At 50.3% G+C, this 24,619-nt stretch overlaps 1 protein-coding gene across 11 annotated transcripts in view; it reads right to left on the bottom strand.

Moving 5' to 3' along the window:
* The window catches only part of huwe1 (HECT, UBA and WWE domain containing E3 ubiquitin protein ligase 1), a 205,966-nt gene that overhangs the window by 38,163 nt on the left and 143,184 nt on the right, over positions 1-24,619 (bottom strand). For 6 of the 11 annotated variants that reach the window (XM_072566522.1, XM_072566526.1, XM_072566525.1 and 3 more), the window contains 10 exons: positions 24,121-24,196; positions 21,937-22,035; positions 19,522-19,649; positions 18,391-18,556; positions 14,859-14,969; positions 7,929-8,157; positions 7,200-7,378; positions 5,091-5,180; positions 3,252-3,406; positions 2,382-2,442 (listed from right to left, as the gene is read on the bottom strand). In XM_072566522.1, coding sequence (XP_072422623.1) covers positions 2,382-2,442; positions 3,252-3,406; positions 5,091-5,180; positions 7,200-7,378; positions 7,929-8,157; positions 14,859-14,969; positions 18,391-18,556; positions 19,522-19,649; positions 21,937-22,035; positions 24,121-24,196 — 1,294 coding nt within the window. The remainder of the gene's footprint in view (positions 1-2,381; positions 2,443-3,251; positions 3,407-5,090; positions 5,181-7,199; positions 7,379-7,928; positions 8,158-14,858; positions 14,970-18,390; positions 18,557-19,521; positions 19,650-21,936; positions 22,036-24,120; positions 24,197-24,619) is intronic. The other 5 variants (XM_072566529.1, XM_072566530.1, XM_072566532.1 and 2 more) reach the window with 3 other exon arrangements.

Here is a 24,619-nt window from a genome sequence, read left to right as displayed (position 1 = left end):
TACCAGAGTTTGATGGGTCTGTGTAAAGGGAGCTTTACTCCACTTCTAATCTGTGCTGTCGCGGTTTCTTGTTGGCTGCCTATCCATGTGAATGTTAATGGAGCAATGCAAAGTCTCAGAAGTCAGTGCAATGTGGACAGATGTCTCCTGCAAACCTTAGTGAGCATTATAACTACTCTCACAACACCAAGAGCCACCTTTCGGCCATTGATCTCCCCTGTTGGTTGCTTGACTGCTTAGCGAGGAAGGCAGTCGGTTGTAGAGTTATCTCCAAACAGGGCAAAACAAAGAAACCAAAGAAGGGTATGGGCGGAAGTTAGTGGATAGGGGTTGGAGGTGGGGATAGGTTAGAATCACTGCCCTACAACTATTTAAACCTACCACCTCAGCAGCCAAAGCAAACTGGGCCAGTCACTCCTCTTAAAAGCACGACGTGTACATCTGTGTGTAACAGATTGTGAATCGGTCCGAGATTGTAAAGGAAGCCAAACTTTCACTGTATTCCACACTCTCCCTTCCTGAGGAAGTCCCAAGCACATGAGGAATAACTAACAGCCCAGATACAAGTACACTCAGTCAGCAGCCTACCATGCTTCAGACAAACGACCTCCCAATGCCCACTGCAGTCCAAATATCCTTCCAACCCTTTCTTACTCCCTCATTCATTCAGCTCCCCCTCAAATCTATCTACAATAGCTACCCGCAGTGGGAGCAAGTCCCACATTCTCATTGGTGCCTGGGTGCAGACACTTCTCCTGAGTTCCCAATGGGCTGTTTTGGTGACCACCTCCTATTTCTGGCTGCCCAGTTCCAGTGGTCCCCCGAGCAGAAGCGCCATTCTCACACTCGAGCTGCCGAGCTCCTTCAGCTTCCTCACTCCTCCCCGCGGCATCGTCAGGGAGGCACAGCCACCCAGGGGGCAGCCAGCAACTGAAGAGTCCGCTTGAGAGTTCTGTCAGGGCCGGGGGTGGGGGGGGGGAAATACAGGCCAAGGCAAGGTGAAAGAAGAGAGAACTCCTTCTGCTCTCCTTCCATCAGTGGCTGTAGAAAGCTCGACACCTACACGAGTGCGCAGCCAGAGCCTTGGTCCAACGACTCATTGGAAAGACAGCATCCTCAAAAGACCAGCTGCAACGTACTTGTATTTCATTACTTGCAAGTTAGCCCACACCAGCACCTGTGACAGCGTCTACAAGTAACCGAAACCTCACCAACGGTGTGCATGTGTGGGGTGAACGCGCGGTCTTGCAATCCCGGGAGGTCACGTTTGCCACCGTAGGAAAGACAGTAGATTGTATAGTTAACTCCAAGATCGGGTATGACCCTAAAACTATACAACCTACTACCTCATCCCAAAGGGCACCATTCCAGCTCCAGGCAGGCAGTGGTGGGCGAACACATTACTGCAAAGAAAACAAGCCGAGAACGGTCAAGCGTAGAAAGCAGCGAGGGAGTGTGGGCAGCAGGCCGAGGCAGAGTTTCAGTCGGATCGGCGAGTGCATGCTGCTCTGAGACTGTGCCCCGAGGAGCCGTGCAGCTTGTACCCAGCCCCAGCAGGGATGGCACTACTGCCTGATTATCAGAGGGCAGGCAGGAACCGTCTGGTATTAAAAGGGAGCTCTACTCCGTATCTAACCCTGTGCTGCCCCTGTCCTGGGAGTGCTTGATGGGGGACAGTGTAGAGGCAGCTTTACTCTCTACCTAACCGGGTGATGTACCTCTCCTGGGAGGGTTTGATGTGGATGGTGTAGACGTAGCTGTATTTTGAGTTTAAAAGAGTAGAGGTGACTTTACTCCAGTCCTAACCCTGTGCTGTCCCTATCCTGAGGGGCTTTGATGGAGACAGTAGAGATGAAGCTGTACTCTACTTAACCTCATGCTGTCCCTGCTCTCAGTGTTTGATAGGGATGGTGCGTAGGGAACTTTACTCTGTACCTAACCCTGTGATGTACCTCCCCTGGGAGGGTTTGATGGGGATGATGTAGAGTTAGCTGTACTTTGACTTAAAAAGTAGGGATGACTTTACTCCAGACCTAACCCTGTGCTGCCCCTGTCCTGACAGTGTTTGATAGGGAGACAGTGCAGAGGGAGCTTTACTCCAGACCTAACCCTGTGCTGTCTCTGTCCTGACAGTGTTTGATGGGGGACAGAGTAGAGGGAGCTTTACTCTATCTAACCCTATGCTGTACCTGATAGGATACTGTGAAAGCCACCTAAGGAAATAGATGGAACGGTTTGTGAAGGAGAAAAGGTGGAGCATTAAAAAGTGAGAAGTCTCCGTCTTGTGGCAGAGTTTGCTCCCTGAGCCTCTTACCCCATCTCAGGTTACACCCAAGCATGACCAGATTGGTTAGGAGATGCATCCAAGCGGGGAAACAAACCTGTTTGACTCTTGTCACCTTGAACAGATGAGTTGGCAGTTCTGGTGGAACCCACAGCCTGCTGCACAAATAGCAATAACAGAAAGAAACAAGTCACACTCAACGAGAAGAAGAGTCATTCTTGCCAAGGACTGGAAAGAACAAGCTCCCTACAAGTGAACTCACGCTCCCTCGTTGCGTGAAAACTGTACCGTGGATTTCGAAGTAGAGACACCCTCATCAGAACTTAACTCCTTCTCAGGAAGGGAAAGGTCATTCAATCCCTGAAACCTGTTCTGGGTTTCAATGAGTTTTTTTTTGTAAAAAGATGATGTGACACACCTCTGGGAAGGGGAGACTTGAAACTGGAACCTACTGGCCTGGAGGTAGGGACACTACCATCGTGCCACAGGAGCCCATAGAGTACCATTATATAGCAGCTGATGTGCACGCCAACCTGCCTTGGCTTCGCAATGTTCCCATACCAAAGAGATACCCACAGTTTTTAAACTTTCAATTAACCCACAGGTTCGAAAGAACATGCCCCAAATCTCTGCTACTGCCCTGGTTTCCGAGCCCCCAGCTGTAATGTTAAAAGATGTAATTGGACTCTCTGGGCATTAATGTAATGTTAAAGGGTTAAAAACTGTACTGCCTTTCTCCAAGAAGCTGAACATTCTGGAAATGGGTGGGGTGGGGGGGGAAGTGACATTCTGTCTCACCGATAGCATGCAGCAACGTGGATGAATATCACTTCACTTCACACTGTTCTCCTGCTGTTATCAAATTAAACTGCCTTCCATTCAGAAGTGCTTTCACAGCCATCCCCAAAGCCAATCAAACTCACTTGCGTGGTCAACCCCCGAAGTATATCACACCATCCACACTCACCGACGCGTTCTGCTCCTTGTTCTCCTTCTCTTCCTTGGCTTTCTCCTCCCTTCTGGCTTCCTCCTCTGCCAGCTGCTTCCTGCGTTTCTCTCTCCGCTCCTCCAGCTCCTCGTCGCGCAGTGACTCGAGGTGCTGGATGATGGGCAGCTTGACCACTTTTCCAGGGAAGAGGATTCCAGAGTTAGCACTCCAAAAAGGTGCCCCGCTTCTCTCCTCCCCTCCCCACTCCACACGGTCACGTCCACTCCCCAGGTTGAGGAGTGGCTGAAAGAGCCACCCTTGGGCTGAGCAGACCCTTCCTTGCAAGAGGCAGACGGTGGATGGCATATTTATCTCTGGGTCAGAAGGTTGTGGGTTCAAGGCCCACCCCAATCCTGACACCAGCGGCCAATCTGGAAGCCCACCACCACTTGCTTTAAAATAAAACTAAGCTCTGCAGAGACTTGTCTTATTGTGTTGTTCGAGCGTGTCAGCATGTAGGACAAAGAGAGAACATAGCTTTAAGTCTGGAATTTTGTTTATGCTAAAGTAATGAACTTGAAGTTATTTTTATTCTGAAGGGCATTAGTAAAATGAAGTGCTTAGTCACAGAGTCCCACAGCACAGATTCAGGCTCTTCGGTCCAACTCGTCCACATTGACAAAGTTTCCCAGACGAAGCTAGTCCCACTTGCCTGCACTTGGCCCAGATCCCTCTAAACCGTTCCTATTAATGTATTTATCCAAATGTGTTTTAAATGTTCTAACTGTACCCAGATCCTCAGGCAGTTCATTCCATTTACGTACCAATCTCTGTGTGAAAAGGCTGCTCGATAGGTCCCTTTTACATCTTTCCCCTCTCATCTTAAACATATGCCCTTTGGTTTTGGACTCCCTCACCTAATGGAAACATCCCTGGTCATTCATCTGCTCCATGCCAGTCACAATTTTTTAAACCTCAAAAAGGTCACCCCGCAACTCCTATGCTCCAGTGAATAAAGCCCCAGTGTGTCCTTAAAACTCAAATCCCACCCCGCCCCCCGGTCCTGGCAAATCTTTTCTGAACCCCCTCCAGTTTAATAACATCCTTGCTGTAACCAAACTGCACATAGTATTCCAAAGGTAGCCTCACCAACATCCTCTACAATATCAACGTGACGTTCCAACTCTTCTCAATGGTCTGAGCACCAAATGCTTCTTAGCCACCCCGTCTACCTGGGACACAATTTCCAAGAAGCCAAACACCTGAACCCCTAGGTGCTTCTGTTCTACAACACTCCCCAGGACCTGACTAACTCCTGCCCTTCTCCTTTCCACCAAAATGCAATATCTCGCTTGCCCAAATTAAACTCCAACTCCCAATCGATCTAGATCCCTTTGTAATTTTGGCTAACCGTCTTCACTGTTTACTATACCATCAATTCTGGTGTCACCTGCAATCTTGCTAACCACACCTCCGAAACTCTCAGGGCCGAACCCACAAATCAACACTGCTGGTGCAACTGGCAGAACACTGGAGTTTGACTATCAGCATGTTGCCCCTATCCCAGTACTCGGTGCTCAAGCGGAGACAGACCCGAGTAACTGTCAGAGACTCAGTCAGGGGAACACACTGAGTGACGACGTGGAGCAGGAGTACCCGGGCTGAGGTTAGCATCACTAAGGAAACAGGCGATGTCTGGGCCTCGACTGAACCACTCTCAAAGCGGGAAGGGGGAAGGGCTGCTGTATATCTCCAGGCTGGAGGAGGAGCTCGGCTCAGACCGGGGATGGGGAGCAGGAACCCGACACGACCGCGAGGTTCAGATGCCACGAGGAAACATTCCGCGTACATCGGCCTGAAAGAGAAACAAAGCCTCACCTGCCACACAGTCGTGCATACTTTCTGCATCCAGCACTTTGCATTCCTCAGTCCAGCGGGTTAGTGCAGTCGGGATGCTGGACAGGGTACCTGCAGAAAGAGAAAAGGATATTACAACCGCTGCAGGACGGAAGCCAAACGAGCTATACCGCCAAAGCACGGGGAGGACCCCAATATCAGGCAGGCAGGCACAGCGCTCAATCATTCTGCAAACAACCCGATATACCATGGGATAGGACAAAAGAACAAATGAAAACACAGCACAGGAACAGGCCCTTCGGCCCTCCAAGCCCATGCCGATCCAGATCCTCTATCTAAATCTCAGAGTCATAGAGATGTACAGCACGGAAACAGACCCTTCGGTCCAACCCATCCATGCTGACCCAGATATCCCAACACAATCTAGTCCCACCTGCCAGCACCCGGCCCATATCCCTCCAAACCCTTCCTATTCATACACCCATCCAAAGGCCTCTTAAATGTTGTCATTGTAACAGCCTCCACCACATCCTCAGGCAGCACCTTCCACACACATACCACCCTCTAAAGATCTGTATCCCTCTGCTCCCTGCCCATTCATATATCTGTCCAGATACATCTTAAATATCAGTATTGTGCCCGCCTCTCCCATCTTTGCTGGCAACGCGTTCCAGGCACCCACCATCCTCTGCATAAAAAAACTTTCCATGCGTATTTCCCTTAAAAACGTTTCCCTTCTCACCTTGAACTTGTGACCCCTCGTAATGGAGTCCCCTATTCAGAGAAAAAAAATTTTCTTGCGACCCACCCTTGTCTACACTTCTCATGATTTGGTAGACCTCAATCAGGTCCATCCTCAACCTCGGTTTCTAATGAATAGAATCCTAATCTACTCAACTTCCCTTCACAGCTAGTGCCCTCCAGACCAGGCAACATCCTGGTGAAGCTCCTCTGCACCCTCCCCAAAGCCTCCACATCCTTCTGATAACGTGGCACCAGAATTGCATGCAGCATTCCAAAAGTGGCCGAACCAAAGTCCGATACAACCCGTAAGATGATATTCCAATTCTTGTCCTCAATACCCCATCCGAGGGAGGAAAGCCTGCCGTATGCCTTCTTGACCACTCTAACTGACCTGCGTTGCCACCTTCAGGGTACAGCAGACCCGAACACCCAGATGTCTCTGTATATCACTTTTCCATTTACCGTATAGAGTTGGATCTTTCAAAACACATCACCTCGCAATTGCCCAGACTGAACGCCATCGGCCATTTCTCCATCCAACTCGCCGATCTATATCCTGCTGCATTCTCTGGCAGTCCCCTTCACTATCTGTCAACTCCACCAGTCCGACTGTCACCTGCAAACTCACTCATCAGACCATCCATCCCTTCCTCCAGATCACTTATGCATGTCACAAATAACAGTGGTGCCAACACTGAGCCCTGTAGAACACCACTCCTCACAATTCTCCATTTTGAGAAACTGATGAGCCAAAGAGGGATAGGTGACTGGCCTTTGGCTCTGCAGGTCGTAGGTGAGAATGCTGTGCTCTAGCACAATGGGAGCATCAATACCGGGCAGGACAAACAGTCCTGCTCAATTGACACCACATTTGAACACACGGCATTCAATCCCCCCACCACTGAGATACAATGGCAGGTGTGTGTGTGTGTGCGTGCGAGTGTGCACATTGTGTCTATAAGATGCACTCCCACTTCCTCGACCTCAGGAAGACTGACGGCAGCAGATGGAGGGGGCACACCACCGCCTGCGACCTCCCCTCCGAGCATCTGCTCCACACGTGCACACACCCTCACAAACCATCCTAACTCTGAATGAGATCGCCCAATATGGTGCCAAAATCCTGGATTAGGAACGATTACCAGGCAGTGACTGGGCTGCAAAACCCAAACTATGTAGGAGAAACACACCAGCATTTAAAAACCCTGTGCCTTTCACCATCCCAGCAGTTATTGCCCAGAATCAGAGTCATGCGACTTTAAAACCTCTTTGCCATTTACACCACAAGTAGATTACCCCCGGGGTAGATGGTCCTGCTCCCTCCCTCCCTCCCGCCATAGTCAATACCAGCCCTCAACTCCCCCAGACCAGGATTGGTTGCCTTACCTGCTTGGCTGGTGGTAGCGGTCTGGTCGTGGAAAAAGTCATCTAGGAGATCGTCGTCTGACCGGGCGATGATGTGCACGTCATCGTTACCAACCAGGAGTCGGGCACGCCCACGGCTCTGCAGCGGCAGGCTGCTGCTCAGCTGGAGGATGTCCGCAGCGGCTGAGGGCCCCAGTAACCTGCAGGTATGGAACGGCCAGAGACAGAGGTCAGTGAGGCCACAGAATATAGCCAACATAGCGCTGCCACCCTGCTGCCTGATGGTGCCCGCTACCACCCTGCCTGACAGTACTCACTTTTACCCCCACCCCCCTCCAACAGTACCCACTCCCTCAACCCTGACCCTCCTCGGTACCCGTGCCCTTGGCCCTGACCCCGCCCCCCCCCCCCCCCCCACCAAACTCCATGACAGCACTCGCTCCCTCGTCCCTGACCCCTCCCCCCCCCACCCCAAGACAGCACTTGCTCCCTCGTCCCTGACCCCTCCCCCCCCCACCCCAAGACAGCACTCGCTCCCTCGCCCCTGACCCTTCCCCCAATGACCGCACTCGCTCCCTCATCCCTGACCTCCCACCCCCCCACCACTTGTTCCCTCGTCCCTGATTCCTCCCCCCCCCCCCCCCCCCCCCACAATGACAGCACTCGTTCCCTTGGCCCTGACCACCCCTCATCCTCCTACTCCGACAGTACCCGCTCCCTCAGTGCTGACCCACCCTTCCATTCTTTTACCTTTGCAGGATGAGTGGAGGGTTGGGCTGCCTGTTCCCAGGGTAGTGGACGTGGATGGTGTGGCCAGTATTGGCAGCGAACGGCCGTATTGCCCGCTGACTGCGCCCGATGCCCTGCGTGAGCCTGGTGGTGGAAGATCCTGTGCCCAGCGTCAGCGCGCTGTGATCCGCATGCCGAACCATGAGGGGGTGTGTGGCTGGAATGTTACCTGGGGCAGGGGGTATATCCGCTGGGGAAAAGTAGTGATACATTAGAAAGGAATTGGAGATTCACATGAGCATCTTCACAATGAACTGGCTAAAATCGGGCTGAAGAGGGGGGGGACAGAGCAGTTCAAAGACTAACTCTAAATGCTTGTTCCAATCTGAAGGTGCAACTAGTCGTTATTTGAAGAGACAGAACCACACAGTTGGCCTGTAGTACCCGCACACATTGCCACAGCGGAGTAATATTGCACAATTTGCAACAGAATCACTCCTGCTGTGCGCAAGGGCTTAGGTGGAAGTGGGGGAAGCAAACTGAGGGATATCAGTGTTGGCTAAATAAACACCTGCCCATTAGCTAAACCGTGAAGCTTCTTCTACCATGTCCCCAAACAATCACAGCCAAACCCTCCCAGGGACAGGGACAGCACGGGGTTAGATACAGAGTAAAGCCCTCTCTACACTGTCCCCCCCATCAAACACTTCCAGGGACAGGGACAGCACGGGGCTTAGATACAGAGTAAAGCTCACCCTACACTGCCCCCCCCCCCCCATCAAACAGTCCCAGGGACAGGGACAGCACGGGGCTTAGATACAGAGTAAAGCTCACTCTACACTGTCCCCCCCATCAAACAGTCCCAGGGACAGGGACAGCACGGGGTTAGATACAGAGTAAAGCTCACCCTACACTGCCCCCCCCCCCCCCCCCCCCCCCCCCATCAAACAGTCCCAGGGACAGGGACAGCACGGGGTTAGATACAGAGTAAAGCTCACCCTACACTGTCCCCCATCAAACACTCCCAGGGACAGGGACAGCACGGGGTTAGATACAGAGTAAAGCTCACTCTACACTGTCCCCCCCATCAAACAGTCCCAGGGACAGGGACAGCACGGGGTTAGATACAGAGTAAAGCTCACCCTACACTGCCCCCCCCCATCAAACAGTCCCAGGGACAGGGACAGCACGGGGTTAGATACAGAGTAAAGCTCACCCTACACTGTCCCCCATCAAACACTCCTAGGGACAGGGACAGCAACAGCACTGGGTTAGATACAGAGTAAAGCTCTCTCTACACTGTCCCCCATCAAACACTCCCAGGGACAGGGGCAGCACGGGGTTAGATACAGAGTAAAGCTCTCTATACACTGTCCCTCATCAAACACTCCCAGGGACAGGGACAGCACTGGGTTAGATACAGAGTAAAGCCCCTCTCTACACTGTCCCCCCATCAAACACTCCCAGGGACAGGGACAGCACGGGGTTAGATACAGAGTAAAGCTCTCTATACACTGTCCCTCATCAAACACTCCCAGGGACAGGGGCAGCACGAGGTTAGATACAGAGTAAAGCCCCTCTCTACACTGTCCCCCCATCAAACACTCCCAGGGACAGGGACAGCACGGGGTTAGATACAGAGTAAAGCTCCCTCTACACTGTCCCCCATCAAACACTCCCAGGGACAGGGACAGCACGGGGTTAGAGACCGAGTAAAGCTCCCTCTACACTGTCCCCAAACTCTCCTGGAACGGGATTACCATTTTTGCCTAAGAACATTTACATCCTTGCTGCTGGAGACAAAGGAGGCAAGCACGTGCAGCAGAGGGTGAGAGGGAGCTACCCCTCATCACCACTCCAACTGTGATGGGTTTAAACCCATGTTCAAGAGATGAATGGTTAGCTTTCAAACTGAAGTTAGCCTGTTAGCCCTTCCCCCAACTGCTCTGCTGGGAATGAGAAGCCAGCTGGGACTGCCTCCCTTCATCATGGCGGGGACATCAAGCACACCAAGACTGGATACAGTTTACCAAGACCCATTGTGGAGCATCTCCCAACATCTGCCTCCTGCAGTTGTAGCGTTTCCTCTGAACGGGACATACACCCTCAGCGAGAACCCCCTCGAGCAACCAGGCGCATCCTGCCTGAGCACCTCAGTCTTTCATACCAAAAGTCAGCCAAGGCGTTGCCCATTGGGAAGGAGTTTGGAAACAAAAATCACCAAATGAAACAGCAAGGGCAGAAAGTAAAAGGAGAGGAGCTGAGGGGACAGGCACTTGGCCGAGGCGGCAGCCTCCGAAACCGATGGGTAGGGAGACGAGTGGCTCAGTCCCGAGAAACACTACATACTCAGTGAGGCAGATGCAAGTCTGAGAGACACTCCCTCGAACACTCCGCCACTTCCGAGAGAAAACAGAGCAGTCAAAAGGCCAGACATGCTTTTAAGACACACATCAACATTTAGTGAGAGTGAACTTTCCAAGTCCAAGGGGTCTTGTCCAACTGCACGCGATAAACTGCAGGCATGCCTGCACTTCCTGGGCGCCCTCTCTGCTTCTCGTCAATGGGCTCAGGAGCCTTTTCACTACTTGCAGAGTGGGGAAGCCAGCTGAGATCTGCAGGCTGGATCAGTTACAACAGAGACTTGGGCTAACCACAGATACAAGGCTCCAACAGCCAAACAAAAACATCTGCTCGGAGGGCCTCTGGGTGACTGGAACGCTGATGTCCTTTCAGAAACTTAGCTACGGTCCCTCTGATCTGGGATGGATGCACATTGGAATCTACTGTTCTTTTTCAAAAAACTAAAACTCAAACTTGGACAAGGCCCCTTTGCAGTGACTTTGTTTTTAAGCCAAAGTGGCCCCTTCACCTGGAAACACATCCTGATCGTGAAATTTCCGTCACTCGCACCTCTAATACGCAGTGTTACTAAAGTAAAGCTACACACGGTTTGGGGGAGGTGAAATCAGACCTCTCAAAGTGTCCACATTTAACATTTCTCATCACTGCATTGCGTACTCATGGGAGAAGATCGTGTTTTTGCAAAAGCCTCAAGTTTATGAGTATCGCCAGGCAGATTTGGGGGTGGGGAGGCACGTAGCGTAGCACCGATGGGTTGAGACACAAGTTATTTAGGTCGTCCGGCCTTTCCACAGTCAGTCAGACTCCGTGAAGGAGAAGCGGAGGATGGCAAAATAAGGGAAGTCAGGATGGGAGCGAAAACACAGCAGCGAAGATAAGAAAGGACAGGCCGAAAAATTGCGAAACCCAAGGTGTCAGAAACAGAAGACAGCTGAGAGCAAGCAAGTTATGTTTCAGTTTCACTGGAATGGATGGCAAGGGTTTGAAAACACACACTCCCCCCCCCCCCCCTCTCACACTGAACTGATTGGGTGAAAGCATTGAGAAGATTGGAATAAAATGGATAGACAGTACAACCTCGATTATCCGAACGAGTCGGGCAGGGAGTATTTTGTTCGGATAACCGATCTGATCATAAACAATGGAAGCATTTATGGGACCTTGAGTGCGTGTTTGGACAATCCAAAATTTGGATAACTGATGTTTGGATAATCGAGATTGTTCTGTATTGACATACCTGAGCGGGACATGTCCCAAAGTGGAAACAAAGGTACTGTTAAGAGACATCGGGAGGAAACTGGGATCTCTCCATATTAGAATACTGCAGAGAGAATGACTTTGCCCAAACTACAACTGATTAATGGCGGATTTAAGTACCAAAAGCACACCAAATAAATTTAGTCAGATCTCTCCAAATGTTTAATCAGTTCAACTCGTGCTTGTTATCAAACTGGCACTAATTCACAATGCTCACCTGACCCTGTTTTAATAATGAGATGATCCCACAACAACGCAGCTGTTGAGAGTTTCTCATCGCACAGACAAGAGAGACCAAAACCGAGAAGGAACAGTCCCAGGTCTGAACTCAGAACTGTTTACTATGCTTCGCCCCAGGAAACTGCAGCTGTCAGACACAGCCATGCGCAAGGCTGTTGGGAGGAACAACTTGGGAATAACTGGTCACTGTGTCCCAGCTCTTAGCTTTAGGTGAAATCCTGCAGCAGGCACACCACAATCCACTTTCAACCAATGCCCAGTCAGTATTCACTTATTATCAACAACACTGGCCTCCCCACCTTCTGAGGCTGTGCTCCAAAATCACAAAAGAATTCCTCCTCACCTTAAAAGGCCGAAGCCTAACTTTTCAGCAGTGCCTCCTAGTTCTGCACTCACCCAGAGTGATCCTGCAATCAATGGCGCTCAGTGTTCCCTCTGACCTTCCTGGCTTGCCGCCAACTCTTCCACCTTTCCAGAAACTGAACCCACTCCCTCCCTCACCCCCCAGCGAACCAGGTGCAAGTCCAAGGCTAGGAATCCTGCAGCAAACAACTCAACTCTTAGCCACCTGACAACCCAATGTTTGCGCACCATCTGCAAGGTTTAGTTTAGGATGGCATACTCTCCACTTGCCCAGATGGGTGGCAAGTGGCGATGGGTAACAAACGCCCCCCCCACATCCTGTGAAATAACCTGCTTAAAAACATTCTAACAGATTGTCAATTTGAAAACATCAGTTTTGCAAGATCTGGGAGTGGTAATGCTCAGAAGCAATTCAGGTCACCAGGCAGCACCCACCTATCTTTGCCTCATCACAGTTGTACAATTGGCTAACGAGCTGCAGATTCCATCACAGAACCTCATCTGCTGGCACAGGTTCAGGAGAAAGATGAGGCCTGCTGGCGACAGTATGAGACAGGGGTCAAGGGAAACCCAGCTGGCCATAAGACACCTGCAGAAATCTGACTGCTCGCTCTCATTCAAGACACGGTTGGTGGGGGTTTACTCGGCAAGGGGAGAAGGGGAATTCTTCGTGCTAACCTCAGCCAGTGCAGGAAATTGAATGCACATTGTTGACTATCACACCGATTCCTGATGAAGGGCTTATGCTCGAAATGTTGACACTCTTGCTCCTCAGATGTTGCCTGACCTGCTGCGCTTTTCCAGCACCACAATCTTCGACTCCACAAACCAACTGTCCAGCCAACTAAACGCACTCCTGCCTATCCTGCAGGGCGAGACGGCCACATTCAGGCAGGTCTCGGGTAGTTTCTGACATTGCTGTTTTATAATGCCAGTCAATATTGACTGATTGGCAGGAAGCAGGAGTTACAGAAGTCAATGCATTGACTGGTGGAGTTGGGAGGTCACATTGTGGTTGTGCTGGACATTGAACGCAGTTTTCCAAACCTGGCCTCACCAATTCTGGTCTCCTCTGCTTGTAGGAAAGATGTTGTGAAACTTGAAAGGGTTCAGAAAGATTTACAAGGATGTTGCCAGGGTTGGAAAATTTGAGCTTTTGGAAAAGGTTGAATAGGCTGGGGCTGTTTTCCCTGGAGCTTCGGACACTGAGGGGGGGGGCAACCTTATAAAGGTTTCTACGATCACGAGAGGCATGGATAAGGTCTTTTTCCCCAGGGTAGGGGAGCCCAAAACTAGAAGGCATAGGTTTAAGGTGGGGAGAGGAAGATTTAAAAGGGACTTAAGGGGCAACTTTTCTACGCAGAGGGTGGTGCATGTATGGAATGAGCTACCAGAGATGGTGATGAAGGCTGGTACAACGACAACATTTAAAAGGCACCTGGTTGGGAGGGTTTAGAGGGATATGGGCCAAATGCTGGCAAATGGGACTAGATCAATTTCGGATATCAGGTCGGCGTGGATGAGTTGGGTCGAGGGGTCTGTATCCGTGCTGTACCGCTCTATGACTCTATCAGTGACATGGTGCATGAGGCAGCCAATCAGCCCATCAAGTCTGCCATGACACTCCAAAACAGCATTAATGACTTGGTGCATTCCTGAGCTAAACACTGTGCCTTCCACAACTACTGTTCATAGCTCATTGCAAACCTCTGTCTGCTCCCTGCGTTTCCTAACTGACTGCCCTCACTGGGGAAAACAACTGCACTTAAAGAGCATTAGTCTTTTAATGATGTCTGCGACATAGATCTTGGTTCATCCTGAAGGGGTAAACAGTGACACAATCTCATGCTGCGCAAGAAACGGTGCGGTCACAGACAGCTGCTTCAACCGATCCCAATCCCTTCAGCTTGGCATCACTGGGTTTTCCCAAAGGCAAATAGGTCATCGCCAATCTCTTAAGCTGACCAGCTATAAAGTTCAGTAATGGCAGCAGAGATTCCAGCAAGCGCAGCCAAAACATCTAGGACACTCCTGGACTGCAATTAGTGCCAGTTTCAAATCTGAACAAGCCAACTGGTTGGGAGGGCAGGAGAAATGACCACCACAACTTAAGCCTTCGAAAGGAAGAGAGTGCAGTGGTAGGAAACAAACAGGAATGGTCTTTGGTGGCAGAGGCCACCGATTTGAAATGTGGGGCAAACGAAGCAGAGGTGACAAGCACAAAAAGGCCCGAGTTTGAAATGAGTTGTAAGACAGGCTGGTAAACTGCAAAGGGGAATCAGAAGAGAAAAAAAATTCAGGGTTAGTGGGGGGGACAGAGAGAGCCAGGGAGTGGGGGACTAACCTAGCACTCTTTGAAAAAGCCAGCGCAGAATCGACGGACCGACTGGCCTACTCCTGCACTGTCCTAATCTGGTGATTAATCCAAACCAAGTGAATTACAGGGAATTATAGAGGGGAAAAAGAAAGAGAAGGTGAGAAAGTTGGTGTTTGGTGGAGTGAGCCAGTCGTGAGACAACAGTCTTCCCAGAAGCCAGTTCAGGAAAAGAGGCTTCAGCCAAATAGAGTGGACTGTCCTCACACCCACCACCCAAACCCCCGGGACAGCCGATCATTTAGAAACACTGCGCAGAACCCAGACGTTCTGCTGACCTATGCCACGTCACCACTGAGAGTTAATGTCTAGAGCTGGTGTGAGCAGAACAGAAGCTGCAATCAGTTTCCTACCATGGATGTCACTGCCATTAGTTTCATCGTGCACTGCTACAGGGAGGTGAAATGTACGGCTGGCAGCTGCACCAAAGCTCCCCAAGAGACTGTCTCCACGGAAGGGATCGGCTGACAGTGGGGGACAAAAAAAAACACAGACGCATGCTTTTGGTCGTTTGCTTCGGTTAGAGGCTTATCAGTAACTAGAGTGTGTGCACGCACAGACTGCCAATGCCAGCGGTCTGCACAACCATCGTCACCCAACCTTGTCACAAGTTGCAACCTCCCCCACTCATCTGCCCCACACCTACCCACAAGAAGAAAAGCCAAGCAGCAACACCAATGTCTGGACGCCATGTGAGCCCCCTTTCACTCCAGATACTTCATCTCCCCATACGTCCTTTCATTCATTCCGTTATTGAGTTTATCCAACTTCCCAGCCTGTGTCCCGCAACCTACCATCACGCCCCCCCCCTCACAAAAAAAAACACCATTGCAACTCCCCTCGATTACTCCCCAGTTTGAGAGAGTTCCACATTCTCCCCACACTGATTCGTTTGACCCTCTTGTACTGATGGTGTCTAGTTTTGGACTCTTTCCCTTCATGCCTCCCCATCCTCTAACAAGCAATAACACCCCCTCTGCGGCTAGCCTCTTGAATCCTTCTGATTTTTTGTCTTAAAAAAAAACCCCTCCAAGGCATCTTCATCCTCCTGTCCAGTCAAGAGTCAAACAGCACAGAAACAGACCCTTCAGTCCACCCAGTCCATACCGACCATAATCCCAAACTAAACTAGTCCCACTTGCCTGCTCCAGGCCCACAGCCCAACAAACCTTTCCTATTCACATATTTATCCAAATGCCCTTTAAACATTGTAACTGGACCTGCATCTACCACTTCCTCTGGAAGTTCATTCCATGCAAGAATCACACTGTTTAAAAAACAAGTTGCCCCTCATTTGGATAAGTACAGGAATAGGAGAAGTTTGGAGGGCTAGAAGCCAGGAGAGAGGTGGGACTAGTTTAGTTTGGGATTAGGTTTGGCATGGACTGGTTGGAAAAAAGGGTCTGTTTCTACGCTGTTTGACTATGCCCTTTTTAAATCTTTCCCCTCTCACCTTAAAATTATGCCCCGTAATTTTGAAGTCGCCCACTCTAGGGAAATAATCATTGCTTTCAACTTATTTATCCCCTTCATGGCTTTATAAAACCTCTATAAGGTCATCCCTCAACCTCTGATGCTCCAGTGAAAACAGTCCCAGTCTTTCCAGTCTATTTTTGTACCTCAAACCCTCCAATCCTAGCAACAACCTGGTAAATCTTTTCTGAACCCTCTCCAGTTTAATAATATTCTTCCTATAGCAGGGTGACCAGAACTGCACGCACTATTCCAGAATCAGCCTCACCAAAATGCATGGATGTCCCAACTCCTGTACCCAACTCTCTTAAGCGATGAAGGTTAGCCTTCTTAACCACCCAAGATATTTCAAAGAATTATGTACCTGAACCCCTAGGGTGACTGTTCTGTAAGACTACCCAAGACCTCTATTTTTAATTGTCTATGTCCTGTTTGTTTTACCAAACCTACTTCACATTTACAGTAATTAAAACTCCACCTGTCACTCCTCAGAGGGGAAGGCAAAACGAAAAGAATACCCCAACCAAATCAGTCTTCCTTCCCCTTGCTCCTGCCACGCCACTATCAACAGACAATAAACCCTTACACACCTTCACTAGTCACGAACCTCCTGCCCTTCGGATATCGGGAGGGGACCGGACAGATCTCGTACCCCTAACTAATCCTATTCCGTCCGTCCCATGTTTTGAGTGAATGAAAACCAGCATCCAAACGCTGCCCGACCCTCCCACAACAGCTAACCAAAAACGGCAGCACCATTAACCCATTGCGAGTCATACTGCTCTAACAGTTTTGAACCAGATTTTCTGCCCATCACACTCGGTTCCTCTGGCTGCTATTGCAAAAACATGGAGCACCGTCAGTGGAGGAGAGAAGGCCAACCCCCTCGCCCCCACAGATACCAAACGTGCCAAACTGTAAAAGGCCAAGGGTCGACAACGCGACACTGGCCAGTTACCCACCCATTCTCAGATGGACAACCTTCCAGACCCTCCCCCTCCAGGATGCCCCAAGCAGATGAACCTCGTTCTCCTCCAACTGTAAGAAAGATTCCCCCCAAGAAGAAAGAGATGCCAGTCAGAATCACGTATCTCCTCAGTGAGGGTCAGGACTACATTCTGGGCGGTTTGGCTAGTCGGCAGCTTAATGGCTGGCCAAGTCCCAGCTTTCATCTGCACAGTACAATTGTAAGGAGGCTGACGTTAGCCCAAGTGCTTTCAAACTGTGATTGGCATGGTCCGCAAACACACTTTTTAAATACGTACTACGCCACACTTTCTCACACCCAGCCCAAGTCTGGTGCAATCACTGAGCTCAAAAGCATTTTTCATATCTATCCACTTAATAGAATTCCATAATCCCTACAGTGTGGAAGCAGTCCATCCAGCCCATCAATTCCACACTGACCCTCTGAAGAACATCCCACTCAAACTCACTCCCCTATCTAAACCTGCATTTCCCATGGCTAACCCACCCTAACCTGCACATCCCTGGGCACTACAGAGACAATTTAGCACGGCCAATCCACCCTAACCTGCACATCCCTGGGCACTATGGGACAATTTAACATGGCCAATCCACCCTAACCTGCACATCTTTGGACTGTGGGAGGAAACCCAAGCAGACGCGAGGAGATTGTCTGCGTGGAGTTTATACATTCGTCCAAGGGTGGAATCAAACCTGTATCAAACCTGGCTAACCACTGAGCCACCGTGGCTGCAACTGTTTAAAGCAAGTTCAAACCCCCATCAAGCCTGGTCTTCATATTTGGGCAAGGGCACTCTAGCAGGATAATTATATTACCTGGTCTCACATGAGAGTTGGGGGAGTAGGTCTTGCTTAAAGCAAAGCTACATTCCCGAGAACTTTCCTCTCTTGAAGCGCAGAGCTTTCCCACACACCCAGCCCACAATCTCAAAGACATGGACAAACAGCTTCGCCATGACGCCTGTCCCGCACCCCCCTCCCCTGACACTGCCTGAGGCCCTGGCACCCCCAAGAATTGCCTGGGCAGCGTGGGATCAGACCGAAGGCTGTCTGCTGACAGAGCAAAAACCTCCCGCCGTGATAGCTTATACATTTCATCCATTAAGACAGCGACCGTGTTACACCTTTCACAAGATGGAATGAATAGACAGTCTGAACAGATTTAACATGAGAACACTAATCTTTCAGCTTAAATTGAAAGGAGATAAGCTCAGGGTTAACATTTCAAGTGAGACCCTTCACCTAAACGAGATGATGGGTCTGAATCATTTCTGGAGGTTGCCAGTATTCCCAGTTATTTTTTGTTGTGGATTTCCCTCACCTTTGGCTGTGTTGACACTACCTTAGTTGCATTATGTAGCTAGTGAACCTTAGCCCGTGACTGACAAGAGTCAGGCAGAGCCGCTGTTGAGGAAAGCCTCCTACCTGCGGTGGAGAACATGTTGTCGAACTCGATGATCAGGTCATCCTCCCTGTCAAAGCGGACAAGTGACTCGTCGATGTCGGGGTAGTCCTCATCCAACTCCATTTCTGAACCCTCCTCATCCTCGTCGTCCTCATCGCCCTCCTCTTCCTCACCTTCCTCATCGTCCTGTGCGTGCAGTGGACAAAACACACAGATCCATGAATAAACCATTGCTTTCCTTTATTCCCCATTCAGTTGGATGTGGAGTAGACACCTACTCTAGTGTGGTCAAAGTCACGTCAGCACTCACCAACCTCTTCTGAGTACCAGGCCTCTGATCTCCACTCCATAGACAAACTGTGCCCGTTCGAGGGATGTGGTGGACAGTCAACGAGTGAAATGAAATTTTTTGTTTAAAACTTCCATGACAGGACGTGGGTGTCGACAGCATTTACTGCCCCTTGACAGGGTGAGGGCGAGCTGCTTTCTTGGGTGACTGCAGCATGCCTCCCTCACCCAGTGTGGTGTAGGGACACAACACCCCGTTAGGGAGGGAGTTCCCAGGATTCTGACCCCAGCGGCACTGAAGGAACGGCCAAGATTGCTCCAATTAAGGATGGTGTGGGTTTTGGGGAAAGATTCATTTACTTAAGAATTAGATCAAACTTACATGATTGAACTAGGTCTTTCAGTGCGACTGGTCTACATCAGTGACAGTGTAAGCTTCCTTCAGGACAATAAACAGAGCCTTTATTTATGCATCGACCTTGTCACAAGAATGGATCTATATAAACATGGCACCTTGAGATAGGCATTTTGCAGGCCTTTGGGGTAAGTGGAGCAAAGTGAGTGGGAGAATGTTTGCATTTATTACATTATGGAAAACACAGGCTGCCTTCATCTTGGTTTGACCTGACTGAAGAACTGAAAGAATAATCTTCTCAAGCCAGAAACCTTGGGCATCCAAGGTGAGAGAGAGAGATAATTCAAGGACGCCACCCATCGTGTTTCATTTGGGGTTGGGGGTGTGGTCCATTTTGGAAATACACCCTTGCTCAGCTCCTGGCACCGACTGGACTTGAGGGGTGGGTGGGTGTTTGATGAAGGCGGGGTGAAGATGATTATAACCCGGACTAGAGGTGCTCCCTCACCTGATCGTCTTCATCCTCCTCCTCCTCCTCATCCTCGTCTTGGCTGTCGTCATCGTCTTCATTGCTTCCACTGCTGTCTTCCTCTTGTGTGTGCTCCTCATCATCCGGGTCCAAGATGTTCATCGAATCTGTGAAAAGGACAGCAGGGGTGAACTGACCAATCAGACCTTTTAAACAGTGACGTCAGACTTCGTTGCAAGTGGAGTTGACAGGATCAACTTGACTGGAGTTTAACAATGCAGTGTTTAATCATTCACTCAAAACATTTTGCTTATGGTTACGTACGCACATACATGCAGTAGCAATTTTGCACATAGGCAGATCTGAAACGGCAATCAGGTGAGAGATCAGTTGGTCTGATAATTCTGATTAAGGGATAGACCAGGGGAAGATTCCCAATTTCCCTGACCCCAGGACCCAGAGGAAGATGCCCAATCTCTTCTTCCAACAGCTCCACGGGCTTCGACCGAGCAGTCATACAGGGTTTTGAATTAACTGGACGGTGGAAAGGCAGCACCTTGGACATCCCAGCTCTCCTGTAGTGCCGCTCCGGAGTAACGTAAATCAACACTCCTCCTGTAACTCCTGCTTCATTTTGGCAAGAGAGCGCACATACACAGACACACACAAAACCAACCTGTCCAGGGGCGCTGCTGCTACAGATGTTGAAGTGGGGCCAGATTCCAATCGATTGCAAACTCTGCAGTGCACAAACAGCATGAGGCAGGGGATGGGAAGAGCCAAAGCACGTCCACAGCTGACCTCTCATTTCATGGCCTTAATAAATGGCGTTGTGCCTCCAAATTAATTTGGTAGCAGCTCAGCTCCGCTCCCTCTCCATCTCTGATGTGTAATCATTCCACTCAGTGATCACAGCCTGCGTGAGGTCTATGAATACACCTCCACAGCCCCAGCCATTCAGTAATTGGGGACAGGTATTGTACGCAGCAATAAAGTATTCATCTCCCGCAGGACTCCGTGTTCAGACAGTGAAGAACAGTGAGTCTCCTAACAACGCTGGCATCACCATTCACGTGCAGATTAATCGTGCTGCCACGGGTGGCAAGCTTCACATTTGTTCCAAGGTGCTGGTCAGCAAGGGCCGGCATTGTTTGCAGCTCCTCCTTGCCCGTCACCAGGATGGTGGTGAGTAGTCACAGTCTGCACCCTCAGTCTCTGAATGCTGGTGACACCATTGCCACACTTGACCCGCCCTTGAGCTTACAGCTGACCTTGGAGTTGCTCCAACGCACGGAACGTCTGTGGCAACGCGCAGGACTAGCCAACTTGGCTCAGCTGCTGCCGAAATTCTCCAGACCACGAGCGGCCCGATGCTTCCTTGCCTGACCTCCGGCCTTCCACTGACTTCAGTTCACGTGAAACTCTGTCACCCTGGAGACAAGCCCGTGCCAAAATCACCTGCACCGGGATGTGGACGGGCTGGGAGCCAAATGGAACGTTCTCATTCTGGTACTTCCCCCCCTCTCCACCCACCCCACCACGATGTAAATGAGACTGCCACAAGAGTGGCACTTGGCTACGGCAATGAGGAGTGACTCCATTCCTCTCAGGTAACAAGGAAGCTCGTGCCATCTGCCCACCATTTACCTTTGCCACTCACTTTGTTTAAAGTCAGACAAACTCAACAGTCTTACGGTTGCACGGTGTCTGGTTCCACACCGCCGATGCAGATTCCATCAGGATTTAAGTCTCAGCCATCCAAGTGGGCCCACTCAGGCAAGTTTGGAATTCCGCTCCAGCCAAGGGCACGGGCTTCTGAATTAATGCTTTCGTTTCAGGACAGCCTTGGGCCTTAACTTACCACTGCAGACAGGAGAGGGGTAACCAGCTCATCCTAAACTTCCTCGCCCCCTTCCCTCACTGGCCAGTTTCAGGGTGACCTAATTTTCTGAAATTTAGGAGAAAGCAACAGAGGTGGGGGGGGTTTCCAGGTTGGGATGGGGGTCAAGGCAAGATAGCTCTCAGTTCCGCTCCTGGGCCCCTACTGACCCGTTTCTCACTGCATGGTCAACTACAAAGCAGTAAAATGAAGGGAGCAGGGAGATGAGGGGTGAAAGATGGAGGAATTATGGTGGTGGTGGTGGTGATGGCAGGAATGCAACAACTACTGGGGAGAGGTGGATGAGAGTCGGGTGGTGGAGGGAAGAATCAATAAGAGTGGAGGGGTGGATGGAAGGGGAAATGATCAAAAGACAAGTCCTTTTCTCGTCCCGGAGCTTTGTGCACTGCCCATCACTTGCAATGCCGCGCACAAAAGAAAAAAGCCTTTTCTTTTGCAGAAAAAAGAAAATGCTTTCTCTCTTAGTGAACGGAGGATGTTGCAGGGTTTGGCAGTTTAAGGGCTCTCCTCCTGCACAGCAGCAAAGACAGTTTTTGTTTTGTATTTTGTTGTACCTTCTCGGTTAGCCTGCAGGGTGGGCGCCTGACTGAGATTTGAGGGAGCCTCATCCATCAACACATCCTCCTGGGACTCATCCTCAGTACTTCTGCAAGCTGTAGCGCCAGAGGAAGGAAATAAAATACAAAGAAAAAGTGAATGCAAGCCCCATGACAGTGCATTCTACATTTTCCACAACACACCATAATCGTGGTTAAACTACATTTGGAATTCTCCTATCCACATTATTTGCATCCAGCAATTTTAATTATTGTGGGTTTTTTTTGGTGGTGCCGGTGCTGCCCTGGGATGATTCTCAAGTAGAGCACTTTGAGCAGAGCACGTGCCATTGTACAAGTCTTAGAAGGCACCCCGTTAAGTACTTTTTAAAAACACAAGAACTTAATTCAGAATGCGGCCAAAGTTTCCAGCCCAATTCTCTCAGCCGCAGCCCACAAATTTAATTCTCAACGCCTGCCTGATCTTGTCGCTTGTTACCACTCTCGGGGGAAGGAAGACGTGAACCTGAATTGCTCTTTTAACTTTTGACAATGGGTTGCTCTCCGTCACCCATTCGAAGGACCCCTGAATAATGGAAGGGGTTTGGACTGTAACAACCAGCCGTAGTTGTCCCACTGAGGCACATCCGAGCGATTTAATTGCACCGTGGACCTCGGGACGCCGAGCCTGACCCACAGAGCTGTGGGGGCACCTCTCACCCTCTGCACGGGGCCGGGTGGAATATTTGGGTTTGAGGGGAGGGAAGAGGAGAAAACAGACAGGGGACGGGAATGGGATGGTGGGGGTCGGGGTGGGGGGGGGGGGGGGGGGGGGGGGAATGGGCGAGTGGCGGCAAAACCAGAATGAAGCACCTGCCAAGCTGCCGAGGTTTCAAGGCAGAGGCACGAGGACGGGCTTTTTGGGGAGGTGCAGGGCAACCGCAGAGGAACACAGCCGGACAAAGCAGGAACAAGTTACTCCAAAGCACACGCACACACAAATGCAAACACACACCGGTGAAAGTCACCAGCTTTCAGAAGCAGCCACTCATTCACCTTTGGGTCACACATCACCTCTCCAACATTCTGGAAAGCAAACACAAATTTTCTCGTTCCAACATCACCTTTACAGGCCTGACTGGAGGACTCGGACGTCAGAAACCACTTTTATTTTAAGAAAAAGTTTAGAGAGAGAAAATATACATATTTTTAAAAATCCCAGATATTCCCTTCCTTTCCCCGCTCAAGCACAGCTCCAGTTTGGGACCTATGCACCTCCCAAGTCACTTGGCTCCAAGGTTTCCGCTCCCCCCCGTTCCCCCCCCCCAGCAAGTCAGAGGCAGGAGTTCTCCGAGGACCTTCCTCACAAGTTCTCTCTCTTTCTTCACCTAACCGCTCTTCTGCCAAGCAAAGGGGCCTGACCAGTGGCAAACCCTCTCTGCTTCCACTGCAACTCTTCCCCCCCCCCCCCCCACCCCCCGCTGCCTTTCAGCTTCTGCTAAGGGCCACCTCCCCAACCCTGTACAATGTCACCTGTTGTTCCCTGCTCAAAACTCAAAAGGGGAGAAAGTTAAATGGCTGCAACTCGAGGTGGGTCCGGACTGTCAAAGAGAGAAGACCGCTCAATGTCTCAGGCAGGGAAGCTCTTGATCACAGTCTGTGATTCTTCTCTCACTCCAGAGGCTGACTGGTCTGCTGCGGCTGTTTCTCCAGGATACGGGAGTGGGAAACAAAAGGCAGCCAATTATTGGCCGTTCACCCATGCACCCCAATTCCACCCTCGTAATCAATTATTCAATTGGAGTTATTGATTTCACCTGATCAACTAAAGACTCTTGAAGAGTCTTTGGGCGGATTTATCCGAAAGACTAGAACTGTAGCAAGCTCCTCACCAGGAGCAGGACATCAAAACTCTTTCCCAACAGGAAACACATTTGGTGCATTAACTTTTTCTCTTCCTTGCATGTTGCTTCAGGGATGCTCTGAATACTTTTATTTCAGGAAAAGCTTTTTAAGACCTAAAGAGTTGTCCAATCAATGGCTCCGGGGCCTGCTCGCATACTTTAACGCCCACATCAGGTGAAAGGGACCAGAGACAGCCTCTGGAAACTGGAAGGCCCATCTACTGCAGCCAGGGTCTCAGGGGGGAAACTAAACAGTGTGCCCAAGCATGCTTCGAACTGGGGACTGTGCCCATCTTACCGATGATCGTGCTGCTCACTGTCTCCACATCTCTTTCCAGCAACTCGTCAATAAGATCCTCAAGCTCGTTCTCAACCTGGAGACACAAATGACAAGGCACCTCAGTAAGGAGTAGTCTTTTGCATGGCCCAGTAAAATGCACACCGCCCTCCAACACGCTGCAGCCAGGAGATTTTGTAAGACTTGGGGGAAGCTGTTTGGAGGCAGGAGTCTCGCACGTTAGTCTTACAAGGAGGATAGTGTTTCGCCGTGATCCATACATAGTTAGAGCCAATTTGAATCTTCAGCTCAGAAATAGGCCACTCAGCATGAAGACTGCAGACTAGTGATCGCTTATGTCAGCCTCTTTACTCCACCTTACCAAAATATCCTTCTGTTCATTTCACCCTCATGCATTATTCTTACAATTTTGTTGCAGAGGGAGGCCAGTCAGCACATTGGGTCTGCACTGCCTCTTGGAATAAACAGCACGCAAACAGTCCAACCAGTCCATGCCAAA

The sequence above is a fragment of the Chiloscyllium punctatum genome, chromosome 50 (assembly GCF_047496795.1).
Source record: "Chiloscyllium punctatum isolate Juve2018m chromosome 50, sChiPun1.3, whole genome shotgun sequence".
Classification (NCBI taxonomy): domain Eukaryota; kingdom Metazoa; phylum Chordata; class Chondrichthyes; order Orectolobiformes; family Hemiscylliidae; genus Chiloscyllium; species Chiloscyllium punctatum.
This window is presented reverse-complemented; position numbering and strand designations above follow the sequence as displayed.